Source organism: Musca autumnalis, unplaced genomic scaffold (genome assembly GCF_047663935.1).
Source record: "Musca autumnalis isolate F117 unplaced genomic scaffold, ASM4766393v1 scaffold_101, whole genome shotgun sequence".
Lineage (NCBI taxonomy): Eukaryota > Metazoa > Arthropoda > Insecta > Diptera > Muscidae > Musca > Musca autumnalis.
Window position 1 is genome coordinate 168,557 of NW_027411647.1, and position 22,281 is coordinate 190,837.

Genomic DNA, 22,281 nt, shown 5'->3' on the forward strand with positions numbered 1-22,281 from the left:
GTTTGCAAAAATGTAAAAAATCAAATCAACAAAATAGGGATGAATAGACTACACTTCAGAAGATAGTAAATATCCTGTAAATTTTCCTTTAACTTAGTTTGCATATATGTTTTCTTATACCTTCCTTTTTAAAAAAAAATAATTTAATAAAAAATGTTCTTGTTCCAAATTTAATGTTATATTTCATAACGTGGAAAAATTTTTGCCCGGAGTCGGAGTCGAGTTATTTTTTTCGACTCAGACTCCGACTCCAGCAAATTTGCTCGACTCCGACTCGTAGACTCCGACTCCGAAACCCTGGTTCTTAAAGGTCAAAATAGCAAAACACTTTAGAAATATTCTATTTTTTATACTTTTTTCTCCGATTCTGGTCCAACATTTAAGAATAGAGCCAACTACAAGAATGTACCTATGATTAAAATTAACAACTTTCCAGAACATTTGAACATTCTCGGAATGGCGCTTTAAGCTGAAATTCACAAACAAATCAATTACTGTTAATATTTTCCCCTACTCAGGTCTGTAAATAACAAACACTTCAAAATTCAAGAAAAACTTAAATGTCATGTTTTTGAGATGTGCTACAACTTTGCCTCCGAAATGAATTCAAATTTTCTAACGGTTTGGAAGATATAGTCCTGACAAAATGATCCCTTTTGACATCAAAACCTCAAACCTTTAGAGACCTATAACCGCGAAATTTGATGAGAAAGGAAAAATTGGCGAGGCACGTGTCTTCTCTTTTTAGGTCTTCTATCACGCTGAGGTATCAGAATATGGTTAATAAAACATGACTCAAAAAAATACACACAGTGAACTTATCAAGAATAAATATGGTAAATTTCAAATTTCCTTTACAATTCCATCGAAAAAAAATTAAAAAAAAAATTTTACAGGCACATTCACGATTTTTGGTACATTGGTTAAGAAAAAAAATCGTGGTTTCAAATCTGTTCGCGTTCACAAAATTGGATGCTGCGCCCAAAAGTTATGGGGGGTTTTGTTCCCTTATAAAGAAAAAATATTTAAAAATTCCCTTTGTGTTGTAATACCAAAATGTATATATATAGATCGGTAACAACATTTAATATCTATCCGTAGACGTCTAAATATTTGCTAAATTTAATTTAATTTTCGCGGAAAATCAAAAAATAATGAAGGAATCTTGGAGTAAATTTTATTTATTCTAACTCAGAGTCCATAAAAATCTCTAAAAAAGTAAATTAAAAATACGTACAGAATCTAGACAATGTCCAGAAAAAATGTGCATATTGCAGCTACAACAAAAGACAAAAGTTTATTGTTGGAACATTATTTCAAGAATATATTTTTTGGTTTAATACGAAAAATTTAAGAACATTTTTTGGGAGTTATTCTACTATTTCGCTAAATTTCCAAACAAAACTTAAATTGTTTTGCTAAAACCTATTCAAGGAAAATAGTTTATCATTGTATATACTTGCTTAGTGTGATACGCAATAGAACTAGGAAATAATGAGTGATATTGACATTACAATCAAAGAAAAAACCTAAAAGTTAAAAACCGTATAAAAAACCGAAACCGAAACCGAAATAGTTAAAATCTGTTGAGGCGCATGTGCTTTTCGCATAGAGCGAGTGCATCTCTGTCAATATGTTTGCATTTTTCCATGTTTCATTCAGCGACCAAAGTGTGCTATCAGTTGCATCTTACTACACCAAAATGCTTCATGTGGGTAAAAATAACGCGATGTTCATATGATTATAAGGCGCATCCGATTTCAGTGACCCCCTGTTAAAAATACGTCAATAAGACAAATTTTATACAGATTCGTCAAGAACCGCGGATGTGCTACCTGATTTTATTTTTGGTTAAATGCGAATACTACTCCCGAATCTCTGTAATTTATGATACACCTTTTTGACAAATATTATAATCGTGTATAAAGGATTCCATTTATGTAAAAAAATTTAAGGGAAATCGCGGTTTAGTATGTGTATTAGTAAAAATAAAATTTTGCTTATTTTCCTATTTTCAGGGTATCTATATCAGCGGTTTTAGTGGATGGATTCGATCGCGGTAGGGCTCATTAAATCCGGCGCGGAAAAAAACTAAAATCACGCGGGGTTCAAGGGTACCTGAGTCACAGTTGTAAATTTTGAAGCCAAAAATAGGTTTTTAAAGAAAATTTACGCACCAAAAATTCGACTTTGGACTCCTTTTACTAGGGAGCTGTAAGGAGCACACTCATGAGATATACATCAAACGACGTGGAATCACGAGTTCTACAATCCAATAAATAGTTTAGGTCATTATCTGGTTTCTTTCTTTGAGCTCAGGTCTGAATTTTCCCTGGTTTGACCAGAAATCAAGAAAAAACACAAAAAAACTTGCTAACTTCAACCCATTTTTTTATATTACCACCAACACAGCTTCCACGTAATTTATTTATTATGGTTTATATTATGAGACCCTGGGTTAAACACTTCAATTAATGTAGGTTAGGTTAGGTTTGGGGATGTGTAGTCAATATATATGTATATTGACTACGCCACTCGGAGACCTTTCGGTCCATTGTGATCATCCATAAAGAAAAAGGAGGTTCAGAATTACCTGAAAAGAGAAGAGAAAAAAGAGAAGAATAAAGAAAAAAGGGGGGGTGTGGTTTGGAGAATAATAATAAAAAAATTAATTATAAGAAATAATGAAGATGTAATAAAGACAGAGAGGGTGGTTTTTGGCGATGGTGGAAAAAACTGTCAGAGAAGTAGTTACGCTTATGGGTCGCGCCGTCCCAGCCACATCAGATTTTTAATGATGTTGTTTATGATTGTTGGTTCCATGTTTGAGTAGAAGGTTAAGCTTGGAGGAAAGCGTACTCCTGTTAGTCTATACCGCTTTTGAGTTAACATCGGGCAACGACATAGAATATGCTCGATCGTCTCCGTTTCCTCCTCATCTTCACAGAGCCTGCAATAGTCCACTCCATCATCCTGCCATTTGCCGATAAAAGCTCGGATGTAGCAATGGCCGGTAATGACTCCCGTCAATACCCTGATTTCTGATTTACTCAGACTTAAAAGCGAAGTTGTTCTCTTTGTTGAAAGATTCGGCCAAATGGCCCTTGACACGTTGCACCTTGGTTCATTATGCCATAGTTCCTTGGCCTGTTCTTCAAAGAACGTCTCCACCTTCCGAAAAACGTGACATATGGGTGGTTTAATAGAAACAGTGATAGCTTGACTTGTTGATTGAGATCCGTGTCTTGCCAATTCATCTGCCTTCTCGTTTCCCACAATGTCACAGTGACCCGGTACCCAGCAGAGTCGGACAGCGTTAGTTAGGTTCGCCAAAGCAGTTCTACACTCAAGAACGGCCTCAGACTTGATATTGGGGGATTTGATGGCTTTAAGAGCCGGCTGACTATCAACGAAGATAGTCACCGGTTCAAAGATTTCAGCATCCAGACTTTTTATCAACTCTGCGGCCATTTTGATCGCGAAGATTTCTGCTTGGAAAACACTACAGTCGCTGTTCAACCTATAGGAGTACTCGAGGCAAAGCTTTTCGCAGTAGACGCCAGCTCCGGTACCTTCTTCCATCTTGGAACCGTCTGTATAGAAAGCCAGACCGTCCAGAGGAGGGTTACCACGGGTCCAGTCATCTCTACTAGGGATAACGACCTCAAAATCATCAAATCTATGGATTGGTGATAAGTAGTCGCTGAACTTCCCCTGCTGATTTAAGCCAAGGTTTGGCCCTAGCTCTCGAAGAATGCATGCATGACCATAGGTGCTGTCACGCCAACGATTCAATTCATGTAGCCTTAGAGCACTACGTGCTGCTTGACCTTTGATGCTAATTCTCGTGGGCAAGAGGTTTAGCATCGCGTTCAGAGCTGCTTGTGGTGTACTTCTAAAAGCTCCAGTTATCAGGATCGAGGCTGCCCTTTGCACCTTGTCTATGCTGCCCGAGTTCGACTTATGTCGAAGCGCATGCCACCAGACAAGACATCCGTAGGATAGGATGGGTCTCACCACAGTATTATACAACCAGTGTATAATAGCTGGATTTAGACCCCAACTTTTCCCAATCGAATTCTTACATGAATAGAGTGCGATCATACCTCTCTTCGTCCGTTCCTCGACGTTCCTTTTCCATCTCAGTTGAGAATCCAGGATTGTACCTAGGTATTTGGCCTCAGGAGATAGATGCAACTGCACTCCATCCAATGTTGGTGGTATGAAGTCGCCAAGCTTACGCTTTCTGGTGAACAATACCAGTTCTGTTTTCGTTGGATTTACACCAAGGCCATTTGTGGTGGCCCAACGAGACAGCTTTGATAAGGCTCCTTGCATAAGCTCCGAAATAGTGGACAAGAATTTGCCAGTTATTAGTAAAACTACATCATCCGCGTATGCGACAACCTTGATGCCCTGATTGTCGAATTCCGCCAAAATATTGTTTATCACAAGTAGCCACAGCAGCGGTGAGAGTACACCTCCCTGGGGAGTACCTCGTGTTACTGTCTTCCTTGTTGTCAACTCCCCGATACTGGAATTTATGATCCTGCTCTCCAGCATTCTCTTTATCCAGCAGATCAGGGTTTCCGGGGTGTTGACCGATCTAAGCGAGAGATGAATGGATTCAAGTTTTACGTTGTTAAAGGCTCCTTCTATATCCAGGAAAGCCGCCAAGGTAAAGTTTGAGTTCTCCATATTTCTCTCAATGAAACCCACGACCTCATGAAGAGCGGTTTCGACAGATTTACCTTTCATGTAGGCATGCTGCGAGTCGCTCAGCGAGGCAGTGTCTACAAAGCTCCTAATCTCCAGATCGATCAGTCGTTCGAGTGTCTTGAGGAGAAAGGAGGATAGACTAATAGGTCTGTAGTCCTTCGGTGCAGAGTGACTGACTTTCCCCGCTTTGGGGATGTAAGTTACCTTTACCTCTTTCCACAGATCTGGTACGCAGGAAAGAAACAAACAGGCCCTAAAGATCTCCTCCAGAATTTGGTATATCTGCGGTGCAGCAAATTGAAGCATCGCAGGAATTACTCCATCTGGACCAGGTGACTTATAGGGTTTGAATGTACTTACTGCCCACTTTATTTTGTTTCTGCTTACAACCTTATCGATGAGGCTCTCGTCCACTGACTCTTGGACTTGGAAGTTGTCACATTCAATGTGAAGGTTACTGGCATCCGTGCAGTCAGGGAAGTGGGTCTCAGCTAGAAGGTTTAGAGTCTCAAGACCTGAGTCTGTCCACGTGCCGTCCGGTTTTTTGACACTACCGATGGATTTGGGGTCCTTCGAGAGTATCTTACGGAATCTGGCAGCGTCGTTTACCCCTTCTACAGACTCACAGAAACAAACCCATGACTTCTTTTTGGCGCGCTTGATTTCACTCTTGTATTTGGTGAAACTCGCTTTATACGATTCCCAGTCACTGTCAAGTTTCGTCGAGTGCGCCTTGTTGTACAACTTTTTGGTGTTTTTCCGTAGTTCGCCAAGATCCTTGTTCCACCACACCGGTTGGGATTTCTTCCCAGGATAAGTTAATGGACAGGCATCCTTATGGCAGCGAAGAAGGATTTCTGTTAGGTTGGACACCTTACTGTTAAGCTCAGCAAATGTTTCTATCCTTCCGGGAAGTGTCAGTTGATGGTTCGTCAGATCAGTGAACCTTCCCCAGTCCGTCCTTCTCGGGTTCCTATAAGGATTTTGGCGGACTCCGTCGAAAGAGATTTCAAAGTATATCCTCATATGATCCGAAAAGGAGCATTTGTTGGATACCCTCCAGTTCCTGACGACAGAATCATCTAAATTAGACAGGGTTAGATCAATGACCTCCTCCCTGCCTCTAATTTTAAAGGTGGGATCGTTTCCTATATTACATATTCTTAGATTGTAAGATAATATAAAATTGAAAATCGACTCACCTCTAGTGTTTGTGTCTTTGCTGCCCCAGTGAAAATGGTGGGCGTTGGCGTCACATCCAAGAATAACGTTACAAACGCCCAGGTTCTCCTTCAGCAGCCTGTGTACCCCCTGATTTGGTGGATCAGGGTCCTCATACGGCATGTAGATTGAGGACAGGAGAGTGGCCTTCTTCCTGCCGTTCTCCAGTCGCACCGTGCACATGTCTCCATTACTGTAATTAGATAGAAAGATTAGATTGAGGTTCTTCCTACCTACCACACAGGTCCTCACCTTGTCCCCTTCGGACGATGCAAAGACCTCGAAGTTGGCATTGTTCAGTCCAGAGACCTTATTTTTATATATATAAGGTTCCTGGACTAGAACAATGTCTACCTCTGAGTTCGTGAGGGACAGGAGTAGTTCGGCGGCAGCTGCTTTACAATGATGCAGATTAATCTGCAAAATGCGTAGCACCTGCCGCCTGCCTACTCCTACTGACTTCCGCGAGGTGGACTCAGTCGGAACCGAACCCATCCTGAACCGAAGTTCAGTTTTCCCTCACGAATCTTAAGGTACTCCTCTCCTGAGGAGTCTACCGCCATCTTAATGTCCATCCCTCCATTCTCCTTACAAGGGGTGAGACTCATTACAGTCCAGTCCTTAGTAAGGAGACCGGGGTTCTGGAGCTCCAGCATCCTCAGCAGAAGTTCCTTATCCACGGTAGGTGGGGGAACCCATGCTGGGAATACCTTCCTGGACGGAATCTCCGTTATAGACACCGCAGCAATTTTTGCCCCCTCCCAAAGTTCATCAAAGCCATTAACTGTCTTCTTAAGGTACTCTTGCGAGCTCCTGTTGAGACATTTAATGACTTTAACTCCCTTGTGAAGGAAGGCGCCACCAAACTGACGGTCACCCTGGTTCGCCTCAGTGGACACAATGGCTAAACGAAGCCGAGTCTCGAAGAGCAACCAGTGACTTTCGCTGATTTTCCCGAAGGGGTCAGCTCGGTCGATGATTGCTACTAGGAGCTCGTCATCGTTTGCCACCGTGGCCGTTTTGGCGTAGGGTTTCCTACGTCCTCGCTCACGTGCCTTGGTAACAGCTTTTCCTGAGGAGGTGGACGCCTTCTCAGTACTGGTGCTGCTTCCCTTGGCTTTGTGAGCAAGGACACCAGCGTAGGAGTTCGCCGTGTTGACCGTCTGAGAGATCATCGTCTTCTTTGGCGAAGGCTGAGGGCCTTCTGAAGAGCGAACTCGCTTCACAGTCTTTGACTGCGAGGACTTGTTCGTCTTCTCCGAAGTCGATGGTGTCCCAGTCGATCCACCCGTCGTTACTCCCGAGTGGCTTGCGCAGGTCTTCTGTTCGTCCGCTTTACCCTCATTAGTTGGGGTAGGAGCCGGATTCGGGACAGTCACCTTCTCCAGTTGACTACTCTTACGAGAATCATTTGGAGTCGGATTATGCCCCTTATCCTTTTCCAGTCCCTTCTGGCTCGGGTTCGGCTTCGGAACAGCTTTAGGTTCCACCTTGCTGTCAGAAGCAGCAGGCTTCACCTCCACCTTTTTGCTTGTCGCCGCAGTCTCTACTGAGTCTTTGGCTGAAGCTGAAGCAGGGTTCGGGAGAAAGATTTTGTCCACCAGGAGCTCGCATCTGGGTGCATTTGGATAAATTCTTTCGAATTTCCGCATGTACTTCAGCTTGCTCTTGATGAACATGATCTCTCTCCTAGTATGCGAGCTCGCGTCCCTTCCCACGAACTTGCGCAGATACGAAGCTGCACGCTTGTAGTGCCTCGTATCTGAAGCCTCTTTGGCGGAAATTGCGTCTGCGTCGGTGTCCGTCGATGAGGTTTCCTTGGATTCCCCAACGCAGGCCGGAGACTCAGAGTCAGTGGCAATTGTTGGAGCTTCCGTTGATTCCCCCTCGATGGTCATTGACTTAGAGTCAGTGGCTGCTGATGGATCATCTCTAGGTTCTCCATCAACATCCATTGACTCCGTGGCAATCTGCCTTCGAAGCTTAGTATCGGCTGGTGCCGATACAGGACCAGACTGGTTGCGACTAGTCTGTGGTTGCGAACCAAGGTTCACAACCTCTTCGACCACATCACCGTCAGTGGACATGTCGTCATCAGACCTTCTTGTTGACTCAGCTGGGATCACCGTAATGTCCAGTTCGTCGTCAGTGAGGGTGAGATTGTTGAGCATGTCCTCTGGTGGTACGGTCGGAACAAGTCTCTCCAGTTGGTCGAGGAGTTCCCTACTCTGTCTCTCCAGACTGTCCCCAATCACTTTGAGATGTAGGTCGTCCCCGCCCAAAACTTCGGTCCTGTCAGCCGTGGACTGATTAACACCAGTTTTGGCTAAAGCATTATCCTTTTGAAAAACCGGTCCGTCAACAATAATTCGGGTTGTATATACTGCACTTGTAGCAGTTACGGCTGTAGGTGCCAAGGCATCCACACCTAAGACAGCCGGATCACAATCGCTTGATCTCGACGGTACGTGGCTTGTGATCTCACCAACGCTTACCGCCGGTACTGGGTTATTAACTCCCTGCACCGTAACTTTACTCCTTTTACGTCTTTTACCCATCTTAGTTGATTTATTTAAGGGAACTACCCCGATCCAATTTTGGTCCACGGGGGGTTTGAAAGAGAAACAAAACCCCCAGAGTTTCTGAGATATGTGGAGACAGTAAACACCTTCAGTTTCCCTCGGGCGCTGCCGACCCCGCATATCTCAGAAACCCCCTTCCCATCCGCCACCCGGGAAGACGCGCCCAGTAGAAGATTGGCAACTCCCGTGGGAGTTCATATTATATAAAATAAATTGACAGTTCGCGACTTATTAAATGGTGAACCTCAACTTCAACGATTGTAAAACATTTTTGAATATTACCATATACTCTATATATGATTGCAAATGTTTATTTCAATGCGTTACAAACGGAAAAACAAACTTCAAACTCCATACATACTATAACAAAGTGTGTTACCTCTAGGTATTGTTTTGAAGTTTTTTTTTTAGCTGGAAAATGTTGTTACGTTCCGCTATTGGAACAGTTATATTGCCAAAACATATAGTGTCAGGGTCCTATATTCCCTTAGATTTTTGAACGAAAATAATAGAATACCACAAAGAGAAGTTTTACACTGTTGAAATACTTAGTAAGTGTAGGAAACAAGGTTGCCAAGGACTCGAACTCACGGAGGGAATGCTAAAAAAATAACATGACATTTATTTCGTAACAACATCAGTTGATCAACTTTCAATCAGCTTCAGACCATTCATGCTTGCTTACAAATACATTTGTAGCATTTCTTTTACAATTCAATACCAATGAGTTTTAATGTGGTTTAGTGGATTAGAATTCACCACACATATATATGTCGGGACTCATTTATTCAACACTGTCTCTCTATCCAACACACAATTGTATTAAACTAAAATCCACGAAATTCAATTGAAAGGACAACGTTAGCTTTGCGGTTATGTGAATAATAATGTTTGTCACATCGCCTTTGTTGTCACTGTTGGTAATGTTGTCAATGTTGCTCTGTGTTATTGTTGTCGTTTCTTTATGAATTATCCCGAGAGACCACAACTAATTCCCATACATTTCAATTGAACAATATTTCAATTTCGACACCCTTTCACACACTCACACTCATCTGTACGAGGAAGGACGTACGGCCACATGTGGATGTGAACACAAATTCACACTCGTAGAGGGCATACGTTGTAGTCAACTATTCTACAAAAAAATACGGTTTCAATGAAGCTGACATTTCTAGTACCAAGTTGAGGGGACCGTTCTGTCAACCTTGTGGAAGGATGGTCATAAACGTTAACCTAGACTCTTTCCATAACACTCTATTGTTATAAAATCCTTCGAGCTCTCTGTGTGTAAATGTATTGTAAGCTCCATAAACGAATTCAATATGAAATTGGATTTTGGGACACACAAATATACAAAAGTTGTGAAATCAATAGAAAACAATACGAAAAATTGAGTTTTATGCACTCACAAATTGACTATAAACGATATTCAACGAATGACTGAACAATTGAGTACATCATATTGAAATCAAAGTTCGTTACTTATGACGACAAACAAGGATGTCAGTTGAATGAAATAAAATAAAAACTCTGAACTGATGTACCAAAAGAACAGATCAAATGTCATGTAAATATTACTTCCTGAAATAAAAGTGCTGCTTCTTGATCGTAGGACGAGAACATGGAAATCGAAATATAGCAAACATCGATAGACTAAAAGGACGAAATTTTTCAAATAGCATACATTTGAAATTTAAAACGTATAGAAAACAAGGATAATATACGTGCGTGTGTTGACATGTGTTTTTACGTATGGATGTATATTCAAAATGTATGTAATTATACCTTGCACCAGAATGTGGAGAGGATATTGGTTTCCCACCTCGAAATATTATTTCGGCCAGGCCGAGCACTCCACCATAACACATTCTTATTTAAAATGGAATAGTTAGTTTCATTTCCTGTCGACAATTGTAGGTGCAAAAATTTTTCGACCACTGATACCCGAAATACCTAAATTATCTAATCTAATCTAAGAAATATGTTTTTGATGGAACAGTTCAGTAACTGCATGGAACCGGGTTGTTCCGTCAAACAGTGTAGGCAAAATCCTCAAAATACCGAAAATCGAGAGGTACCGTTATATGGGGCTATATCAAAACATTGACCTATGGTGACGGTTTTTATAGAAAAAGTTTCGTGACCACTGAGAACCTCAAATGTCAAATTACAGCTAACTCGGTTTAAAATTGTAGTTAAATCCTCAAAATACCGAAAATCGGGATGTACCGTTATATGGGGGCTATGCCAAAACATGGACCTATGTTGACTATGTTTAGTGAGTAATTTCGTTACCACTGAGAACAACAAGTGTACAGCTAGGTTTAAAATTTAAAATGTTAGCAAAAGTCCTCAAAATACCGAAAATAGGGAGGTACCGTTATATGGGAGCTATATTAAAACATGGACTTATGTTGACGATATTTGGCGAAGAAGTTTTGTGACCACAGAAAACCTCAGCTAGTTTGGAATGAAGCCTATTGGTGGTTGACTACATCCCACTTTTCCATTTTTTTATTTGAGTTGCACTGACGATGCACTTAAATGCGTTTCAACAAAATTGACCAGTATTAATGAAGACATTCAGAACAAAGGCACTAAGCTATCCCAATTTTAATATTTTAAAATTTACCAGCCAAAAGCTTATACACAGGGGTAGTGGTGTAGGTTATCACATAGTCGGCCCCGACCCGTCTAAAGCCTTGGCTCACTTGTTTTTATTAAACTACGATCAATTACAAAAATTTTAAGTCCTATTTGGTAGTGGGATTATAATGATTACTATTTATTATGTTTTTTTAAATTTCGCTGTGTGTAATTTTTTGAGTCATGTTTTATTAACCATATTCTGACTCCACACTGTTATAGAATACCAAAAATGAGAAGACACGTGTCTCGCCGTTTTTTCGTATCTCATCAACTTTCGCGGTTATAACCCTCCAAAGGTTTGAGGCTTTGATGTTTAGTCAGGACAATATCTTCCAAACTGTTAAGAAATTTGAATTTATCTCTGAGGCAAACATCTAGCTCCTGTCTTAAGGAAAAAAAATTGTGAACACATGTAATCCATCAAACGTCATCTGCAAGGTCAAAATCGCCATGGTAAAATTTCTTTTAAAATTTTTTCTCAAATTTGAAGCAAATAACCAACTACAAAAATGTACCTCAGATCTCAATAAACATCTTTCTAGAATATACGAACCCTGAAGAAACGGATCTTAATGGTCCAAATAGCAAAACAATTGCGATTTTTATCCTCTTTTCTCGAATTCTGCTCCATAGATACTAAACCGTTCAAAATTCAAGAAAACAGTCAACCACAATAGTGTAGCAAAGGCATCAATAAACAACTTTCTGGAACATGCGAAATGTCTATGAACGGTTCTTAATGGTAAAAATAGCAAAACACTTTTGAAAATATTCAAATAATACACTTTTTTCTCCAATTCTGGTTCACAGATACCGAATCGCCCAAAAATTAAGGATACCGTCAACTACAAAAATGTACCTTAGATTTTAATAAACAAGTTTCTTGAACATATAAATATTATACACGCAGAGAAAAAATATGGTTGGAACAATCATATTCGAAGAGCAAAATAGTGTATTTTAAAATTCTTAAAATATGTATTGTTGGCGCAACAATATATTTTGTGTCATCATGTTTCCTAATAAAAATATATATGGTTGAAACAACAATATATATTTTCAGATTTTTAAAATACACTATTTTGCTCTTAGAATATGATTGTTCCAACAATATCTCTTCTCTGTGTGTAGGGATGATTCTTTAAGCTCAAAATTCTATTACTTTAGATCATTATTTCTTGTTTAGGTCCGTAAATAACAAACCTTTCAAATTTCCTTGAGTTTTTAACAGTTTGTAATTTCCAAACCTGAGCAGGGGGAATGTTAAAAATAATTTAGTTGTTCGTGGATCCCAGCTGTGAAAATCATTCCTATAATCTTCATCCAGCTTTGTAAGCCGACTTTAACTGATATTAGGTCCTCAGTTAAGATTGGAAAGAACCTCTCCGAACAGGTCAATACCAAAAGAGGTTTCAGACAAGGAGATAGCTTTTCGTGTGACCTATTCAACATTTTGTTGGAAAAGGTAATACGACATGCAAATGTCAAGAGAAATGGCACAATTTACACCAATAGCCACAGGTTACTTGCTTATGCTGATGACATAGACATCTTGGGACGATCAGTAAAGGAAGTAACTGATAGCCTTAGGAAGGTCGAAGCAGAATCTGTAAAAGGGTAAAAAGTCTGGCGGTAAACGACGAAAAGACCAAATTGATGGAGTCGACGCGCAAAGCGTCCATAGAGCTCGGACCAACCGTGGAAGTTGGTACCTACAATTTTGAGGTAGTTAAAGACTTCGTCTACCTCGGCACTGCCATAAACACAACAAACGACATCAGCTGTGAAATAAAAACAAGAATTTTATTGACCAACAGATGCTACTATGGTTTAAGTAAGCAATTGAAAAACAAAGCTACATCTCGTCAAACAAAAATAACACTATACAAAACGCTGATACTACCCGTGCTAATGTATGGCTTCGAACATGGGTACATGCGCAAGCAGATAAGGCAGTGTGTTTGAGAGGAAAATTCTTCGAAAGATCTACGGACCGATTTGCGTTGGCGGTGAATATCGACGTCGTATGAACCACGAGCTATATCAGCTATACAAAGACATGAATATAGATAAAAGTATCGAGATGCAACGATTGCGTTGGCTAAGCCATATCATAAGAATGAGCGATGATGTACCCGCTAAAAAGTCGTATGAATACATGCCACATGGCGGTGCGCGCAGAATCGGCAGGAGCATACTAGTGGATGAAGAAATGAAAAAGCGCGGTATTCCTGAAAGCGAAGCGAAAAACAGAGGGAATTGGAGATCTTTTCTTAGTTCGATTTATGGAGCAAATGTTCTGTAATGGGCCAGCTAAGTAAGTAAGTATCACATTTTTCAGATTGGTATAAAGAAATAATTGTTGCTCTGTTCCAGAACCTGCAAGAGTAGTTAAAAATAAGTAGATTCTTGCAGTTCCGGAACAGACCATGTATTGACAAATTTTTTGAAAATAAGAAAAAATAGTTATAATTCGAATCCCACAAAAAAAATAGGACTTAAAATTTTTGTAATTAATCGTAGTTTATTACAAAAAATGCAAGAAAATCGAAGGGGCCAATCGTTGTTAAAATTTGATTTTAAGTGTTAAATCGCCAAATTTGCATCCAAGACTACTGTGCAAATTGTTTTCTATTTTTTTTATTAAATATCTGATAATACAAGAAAACACACAAAAAAGATTTTTAATTGGACCAACATTAAATAAGTTATGAGTATTTCTTTCCATATAGCTTTTACAGAATTCGACTTTTTCTAGGCGAGATATCTCTGGAGCCGTAGGTCAAAAAAATCTGAGAATATACTGAAATGTTTTGCTGATGAGCAGCATCACCACAGCAAAAAATAAAGGAAATCAAAAACCTCATTTTGAAAAAGTTTCCAAATTCACTCAGAAATCCCCATATACTTTATAAGGTCTCCGATGAATATTTCGATGTGATACAAACGGAATGACAGATTTTATTATACCCTCCATATTATGGTGGAGGCTTTAAGAAGAGTCCAAAACACTATAAATAGTTCAAACTAAAAACATGTGTCAATTTACCACGGATATTCTGCATCGTGGTAATAAAAATTGTTTGACCTGTTTGAAAAAAAAATCGTCATGTTCAATGACTATCAGACTGCGAGACGAAATTCGCCGGGTCCACTAGTATACAATAAATATTTCATATGAAGAAAGACGTTGAGAATCATACCGTAAAAAATACAAGAGTACAAGCTGAGTTCTTCTCATATCAAAGACATAACGTGTTGCGCTGCTAGAAGCCACATTTAACTTATACCTACACACGGTATCAAAATTTGCACAAAGTTCAGAGTCGTTAATCACGTCAGTTACTAGAAACGTAGTTGCCAAGAGTCGTATATTATAGGGCTTCACAGCCGTTAAAAATTAAGATCGACAAAATTTTCGATATTCTTTTCGGTAAGTTCATACGTCCAAAAAAAGACACAAAATTCTGAAAGCTTCCTAAATAATCGATCTGTCCATAGATGAACGTCGAACAGTGTCACGACCGTGGCCAAAATCAAGTACTTCGGAATACAAATTTATTGCTCTATGGGAAGGTTCAAATCAGATAATTGTTGGAAATATGTATTTTTGTCCTTATTTTTCTAAAATTAACAACTTGTATTATGCTCCAAAATTTTAATACTTACAGTAATTTATCCTTCTAAAATAAAATTTTTTAAGTTCTTTGGATGTAATAAATATGGATTTAATTTTGTTTGGAAGTAAATAGTGAGCATATGGTGTTTACAGCTACCCAAGTCTGTGGTACCTAGTACATCGATTTTGTGAACCAAATTTTAAAATTAGTGGAGTGGGAAAAATTGTATAAAAGTGTATATCGATATTGTTCGTTGTTTGAGTTTTTAAAAGTGAGTACTTCAAACGTATAAAGGTTCCACCTGCAGAGGTTTGCAGACGAACATGTTATTTCTCTTTTTCAGCGACCACCTCACTCAGGGGTTACCGCCTATTTTAAAAAGCGCTTCAGTCGTCTCTTGACTGCGTAACCATTCAAACGTCAGTAGTAAACCGTGATAACTCTTCAAGTGAATTTAACATGAGTTCATCATCCAAATCTGCAATGTTTGAATTAGATAACAGCAAATTATTCAAAAACATCACAATCGGTCCAAAATTCTTGCTAATTACAAGAATTAATAGTAATGAATAGACATCGGATTTTGCATATTTGCATATTTTTTAATATTAAAGATACTAAGATTCTGATTGGACCAAAATTCGTTTCAAAGAAATCTAAATTCAATGGCAGGGTCATATTTCGTATTTATTTTGCATATTTGCATATTTTGAATATGCACAAAATATGCAAAAAATATGCAAAATATGTAAAAAAAATATGCAAAATATGCAAAAAATACGCAAAATATGCAAAATATGCAAAAAATATGCAGAATATGCAAAAAATATGCAAAATTTGCAAACAGATTTTGGCCCAAAATCTTCATAAAAGTCGTAAAATTGTCATTTAAAGTTGGAAAAACCATCAAAAAATACATAAAAGTGTTCTAAACTAAGACTGTTGACCGTATAACGTCGATTTTTTCAGCAGATTATTATGTTATTGATACCATTTACGACAGTGTGGTGTAGGGTATAAAAATATGGTATCGTAATACCATTTTTTTATTATTAAACTATGTAAAAATATAAAATTAGATAAAATATCAAATGTTTAATGTAAAATTCAATATTTTCTTTTTGTAGCATCTTAATTTAATTTGTAGGATTGTCCTGGTTTTAACTCAAAGGACCAAATCGATCTCGGATTTTTTAGCCCGGGAGCCGCCTAAACCTTTTAGTATTGTTAGATTTTAAGATTGTCAAAGTTTGAGCACAATTCACACAATTGAGCACATGGTACTGGGGCCTCGAAGTTATGAAAATCCATTTTTTTGTTATTTGTGCGACTTCGACGGCCCATATATGTGGAACGGTTAAAGCTACTTGCCCGTATTTCGCATTTAATTAAAAACTATTCTGTTCTTAACATTTCTTGCTGAACAACAAAGTACGCAAGTGTTACTGAATTCGAGATAATAAACCCAATGTCACGAAAAAGGCCTTAGGGCAAAAATGGAGTCTATTAAAAAAAAAACTTTTTTCTTCCTATATTATCAAATTTTTGCGAATGAAAACGAATATATTTTACTTTATTTGAAAATGTTGCCTATTAGGGCGAAGATCTATTTTAATATTAATTTTAATTTATTTCTCGTTGGAGTCGAGCTTAATGACCGATGATGTTTATGTTTGCAAGTGAAAAAGGAAGGCCGAAGATTCGAACCCCCACAACCACCATTATGTGACATGTTTCGCCTTTTGTAGAGACTAATCAGACATATCGGCCGTGGATTGGCATCGCCCTAATTGCAACGTCTGGGTAAACGTAGCTACCTATTAGTTATCTTTACCTACGCGTTTGGTAATTTCTACATGCCATTTACCGATGGTGAACTCGACTCCTTGCTATGACGAGTTCACCACCAAGTTGTCATCTGTACCCAGATGGCTCCAAAACCACCTTATGTCAGTCCCTTAATGCCCGTAATTTTCAATTTATTTACCATCCTTTACCCCTACTGGTAATTGATGTTCTGTGGTCAAGATGCATTATCTTTTTCAAGAAATTCGGAGTTAAAGTTTAATCTCTTGAACAACAATTAAGTCTCACTTGTAATTATGCCTGGTAAATCTTTTTCTATGAATTTCGGAAGTTGATTTTTGTAAGTTTGGATCGATTATTTCTGGAGAAATTTCTATCTTTGCTTTGATAAGATTTTTGTCGTTTTTTGGATCTTTACGGTGTTTTGCACTATCAGATCAAACAATGCCAGACCAATAAGTTCAGGACTATGGTACCACATATGATTTATCATTTTGTTATTTCCTTTATGTGATATTTGTTTGTGAATGCCTTTCGTATTAAGTAAATCTTCAATGCGGTTTAGGTCTTGTTTTGGACCTAAAACTCAATCTATTGTTTCTATTTCTTTCTAACCTATTGATAATGTTTACCCAATATATCCTATATTATATCTTTATAAACATTACCATGTTCATTATACGTTTTGTAAAATCAATAACCCAAACTCTTACTTATAACACTCAGTTGTTGCCGTGTGGGATACCAAATAAATAAATAAAATAGAAAAAACACCATGGGGGCGTCCAGTCTCAAACGATTTAAATGCAAGGTGCTTTTACGGCCTCTTGTGGGTTGGGAAGTGGGTTGGGCAGTAGTTTTAAAACACTCTCGCCTACTTCGAACTTTGATTTGTCAATCGCAGACTATTCTTATAGAACTCGCTTGAATATGTTTGGTTGATGTGCTTCCAAACTTGCAGTCAAAAATCCCTCTCAACAATTTTCCAACAAGTTTGTACGGTTCGACCTAATATCTGCTCGAGCTGGTGAGAACCCATTTTTCTAGGCATTTGTACACTGCTAGTTCCTGTTTCTCCCATGAGCTACTGTCAGTTTCAGGAACACCTAGGAGTTGTTCTTTACCTCAATGTGATACCAGAACAGCAACCCGTTTTTTCTTCCCTGTTTTGAGAATATCTGGTAATAGTTTTCCATGCCAGTGCACACAAATAGCCTCGTCCCTTGAAGCTGTTGCGTCTATTTTTCACGGTTTATTCTCCGCTGTTCACGGATAAAGCTTTTAGAGATATTATATTTGTAAGGATCCTATCCGATAGCTTCTACTGTAGCCATAATGATACTAGTAACGTTCCTATACACCTTACAGGTGTCCAACACCAATGACAATTGCATAGTTACGATTTTCTTAAAGCCACACTTGATTGTTTTCGGGACAGATGGTTCTTTGGATTCTACGATACGTTTAGCATCAAAACAAGACCTAGACCTCATTGAAATATGAAAACATTGACACACAAATTTCCGAAAAGGGAAATAACAACATAATTAACAATTTGTGGTATCTTAGTCCTGAACTTGCTGACCTGGCATTATTTGATCCAACGGTGCAAAACGCCGTAAAGAGCCAAAAGGCGACAAAAATCTTAACAAAGCAAAGATTAACATTTCTTCAGAAATATTCGATCCAAACTTCCAAAAGAGCAACTGCTGAAAATCCTAGAAAAGGTCTGGGATAATTCTTGTTGTTCAAGAGATCAAACATTAACTCTGAATTTCCAGGAGACACAAAGGATGGTAAACAACTTAAAAGTTGCGAACTACATAGCAGAGCGTTCTTCAAGTAGTCAGCTGTACCCAGACAGCTCCAAAACCACATGATGTCTGACTCTCGAATAAATTGAATTTCGAACAAAATGAAAAGACAATTTATAAAAATGAAGAAAATGTTTTTTTAATAGTCTCCATTTTCGCACAAAGACGTACCTAATCACGTTTTTCGGGACATTGGCATTATTATCTCGAATTCAGTAATACCTATTTAGTATTAGATTTATTATATATACTTATATTTTGTTGTTCAGCAAGAAATGCTAAGAACAGAATGGCCTTTAATTTAATGCTTAATATGAACAAAAAGCTTTAACCATTCCAGAGAAATGGGTCGCCGAAATCGCTAAATAGCAAAAAAATCGAGATTTTCATAATGTCGAGGCCCCAGTGGCACATGTTAACATATTCTAATTGTGCTCAAACTTTGAAGTCTTAAAATCTGACCAAACTAAAAACTTTATGCGGTTGCCGCCTTAAAAAATCCGACATCGATTTGTTCCCTTTGAACAATAACCAGCCCAACGCTACAAATTATAACAAAGAAAATATTGAATTTTATATAGAACGTTTGATATTTTTTCAAATTTTATATTTTAGCATAGTTTAATAATAAAAAATTGTATTACAATACCATTCTTTTATACCCTACACCACACTGTCGTAAGAGTCCTCGATAACACAATAATCTGCTAAAAATCGACGTTAAACGGCCAACTATCTTAATTTAGAACACTTTGAAGATTTTTGACGATTTTCTAACAGTAATTGACAATTTTACGACTTTTATGGCGATTTTCGGCCAAAAACTGTTTGCATATTTTGCATATTTTTTGCATATTCTGCATATTTTTTGCATATTTTGCATATTTTTTGCATATTTTGCATATTTTTTGCATATTTTGCATATTTTTTTTTTGCATATTTTTTGGCATATTTTTTGCATATTTTTGCATATATTTTGCATATTTTTTGCATGTTTTTGATATGACCCCAAATATCGAAAAGTTGACCCTTGAAACGCCTAGATCCAAAATTTGAGTCCAATCGGATGAGAAATAAAAAACATGCAAAAATCCGATGTCTAGTAATGAAACATTAATTAACGTTTCTCCGTTCTTAATAAAAAAAGTGATTGACGGTGTTTGTGGAGAAGTTGAAATGTGCAAAAAACTCCGCAACGGAGAGTTACTTGTTAAAACAAAAAATGCTACTCAGGCCACAAAACTCATAAAACTTGTGTCTCTTAATAATGAGATAAGAGTAGAAGTTAAGGAGCATAATCACCTAAACTGTAGCAAAGGTGTAATTTATAACAATGACCTTAGAGGAATTCCCGAAAATGAAATCTTGACTGAACTTAAACAACAAAATGTAATAGAAGTCCAAAAAATATTAAAAAATAAATGAATCGTTAGTTGAGACTGGATTAATAATACTAACGTTCTCCCTACTAAAGTTGCCGGATAACATTAACATAGGCTATGAAAAGTCTGTAATTCGTCCGTATATACCACTTCCATTAAGATGTAAAAATTGTTTTCACTATGGTCACACAACAAAACTATGCAAAAACAAAAAGATCTGTACAAACTGTGGTGAAGAACACCGACGTAGCAAGCAAATGATTTTCGTTCCCATAGGATATTAGCGTATGTTACACATTTTTTTAATTTTTGAGTAAAATTTTATACTGTTTTAAATTTTTCAAGAATTTGGAGGAACTATTACAGAGAATTTGAAAGTATAAAAATAATGAACACTTTTTAGAGCAATTTTCTGCATAGTTGTTGTTAAGTTTTAAAGTATTGTTTAAGCGTTTAATCGTAATTTTAGACTGACTGTAAGTGTTACTGAGTTCAGAACACGGCTTTTCTTTGTATTTATTGAACATTTGTAACATATTACGTCCATTACTTTGGCTTATAAATAAACAACATCTAGAAAAAACATTCTTGCGATGTTTTGTTTTTGAAAGTTTTGATAAGAGCAATAAGTCTCTAAAGGGGAGTACACATTATCATTCAAAACTGACAGTCAGCGTACTTTTAGGACATATTTCCGGCAAATACCAACTTTTACTTAGCTAAAAACTTTTGAAATACAATATATATGGTATTATTTAGAGATTACAAAAGAAAATTTTCAGTTAGGCTTTGATATTCACGAAATAGACCTCGATGACTGTCAGTTTTGCTTGTCAATGTGTACTATACTTAACACGTTTTCGTAATTAACTATTTTAAACATCATAACAATTACAAATTCTTTATTATGTTTTAAATTTGCAACAAAAAAAACTACATCAACCATTTTTTATGATTAAGATTATTTGGAACTCGTCTTTTTCAATAAATTAATAAATGTCTATTGTACAAAAAAGGGTTTTTCTGTCGTATTTTTATGTTTTGTTCGATCTTTCGAATGTTAATAAAATCAAGATTATTGAGATTGAGGTCAATGTTTATATTTTATTTATTGCATATTATTTAAAATGTTTCGAAATTACATTGAATTTCATCTTCAGAGATTTTTCTGTCGATTACTCTTTGAATTATATTTTGGGAAGTTCTTTCAATGGATGCACATTTCTAGAATTGTTCCTTTTTCCTTCTTCGGCCAAGGACTTTATAACGACAAACTAAATAATAAAAAACTGATCGGAAACAGATTCAGATTCGACAAAATCTCTACAAGTATCAGTCGGCTTTGCGGATAGGAATATACCCTGAGACCGTATGAACTGAATCTTTAATCTATGGACAGATCGAATAGAGGCTACACAACGAAAATCCATTAACCCAAAGCTATGTATTAGGAGATTTTCAGAACTGTGTAGCCATTTTCGGACGTATGAACTCCCCAACAAAATATGAATTTTATCATTGATCACAAATGCTACAGAGGAGGTAACAGAAGAAATGGACCGGACCGACATAGTTAATTTGGGAAGTATATCTTATATTGGGAGTCATTACCTTTTAAAAGATATTGCGCCCACAAGTCATTTCTGTCACAGTATAATTTTCAGTTTTTTAAAGAAAAAATATACACTTGCCCACGAAAAACCTAATACCGCTCTAAACACAAAGAATACCGACCTTACTGCATTAAACAACTATTTTGAAGGGAAGTGACGTTGGGATGTTTCCATTTTCGAGCTAAAACTAAGTTTGGAGAAAATATTACTAAAACCAAAGTTCGAAACAAATCTGTTGCTCCGTTCATGAAAAATCGCACATACCATTGTATTTAAAATTCTTAAATGTTGCGGGGGGTTAATACCAGAAACAGTAGACCGAAAATCAACATTTACGAACTTTATATAAGGCTCGCAGAAATATAGCTATAAACAATGTTTGGACCAACGCAGTATCCGGTTCAAAAGTTGTCGTGCGTGTTCTTTACAGCTTTCGGACCATTTTCTCTGGAAGTATGGGCATGAACCTGCAAAAACTTGTATTGTAGTAATAGGGGCCCAGAGAACAATTGTTGCAAAAAAGCAAACCTTTTCCAGAGAGGTCTTTTTATTAGCATAAAAGAAGTGAAGCCATGATTACTGAGTTCTTAAGCTTACACAGGTATATTTACTAATTAAACTGTACTTCTCTGAAAATTTTTCAAATACTCTCTGGAAGGTTATCGAAAGGGTGGATCGAATCGGTTGATCTGTTCGAGAATTGTCGTGTTCTCCAGGCAGCCACCCAGACGGACAAACATAGCTTAGTCGATTCCAAATTTTCTGAAATAGATTTCATCCAAACACACCTTGGCCCTAAAACCATTATTTCGATGAGGCACATTTTGACTAAAGGCTGAGTATAAAAAATGTATATTGGAAAAAATTGTGTT

General features: G+C 37.5%; 1 protein-coding gene across 1 annotated transcript; it reads right to left on the bottom strand.

Moving 5' to 3' along the window:
* Positions 1–2,477: 2,477 nt before the first annotated feature.
* On the bottom strand, positions 2,478–7,895 carry LOC141391788 (uncharacterized). The gene is made up of 3 exons (XM_073964482.1): positions 6,193–7,895; positions 5,922–6,133; positions 2,478–2,593 (listed from the first exon to the last, which is right to left on the bottom strand). Exon 1 carries the CDS (start codon positions 7,893–7,895, stop codon positions 6,393–6,395), a length of 1,503 nt encoding a protein of 500 aa, XP_073820583.1. The 3' UTR covers positions 2,478–2,593; positions 5,922–6,133; positions 6,193–6,392.
* Between the last annotated feature and the right edge of the window lie 14,386 nt (positions 7,896–22,281).

Excerpts from the sequence above, each read along its gene's own strand:
- LOC141391788 (XM_073964482.1), bottom strand. The coding sequence starts at position 7,895 with ATGGATGTTGATGGAGAACCTAGAGATGATCCATCAGCAGCCACTGAC.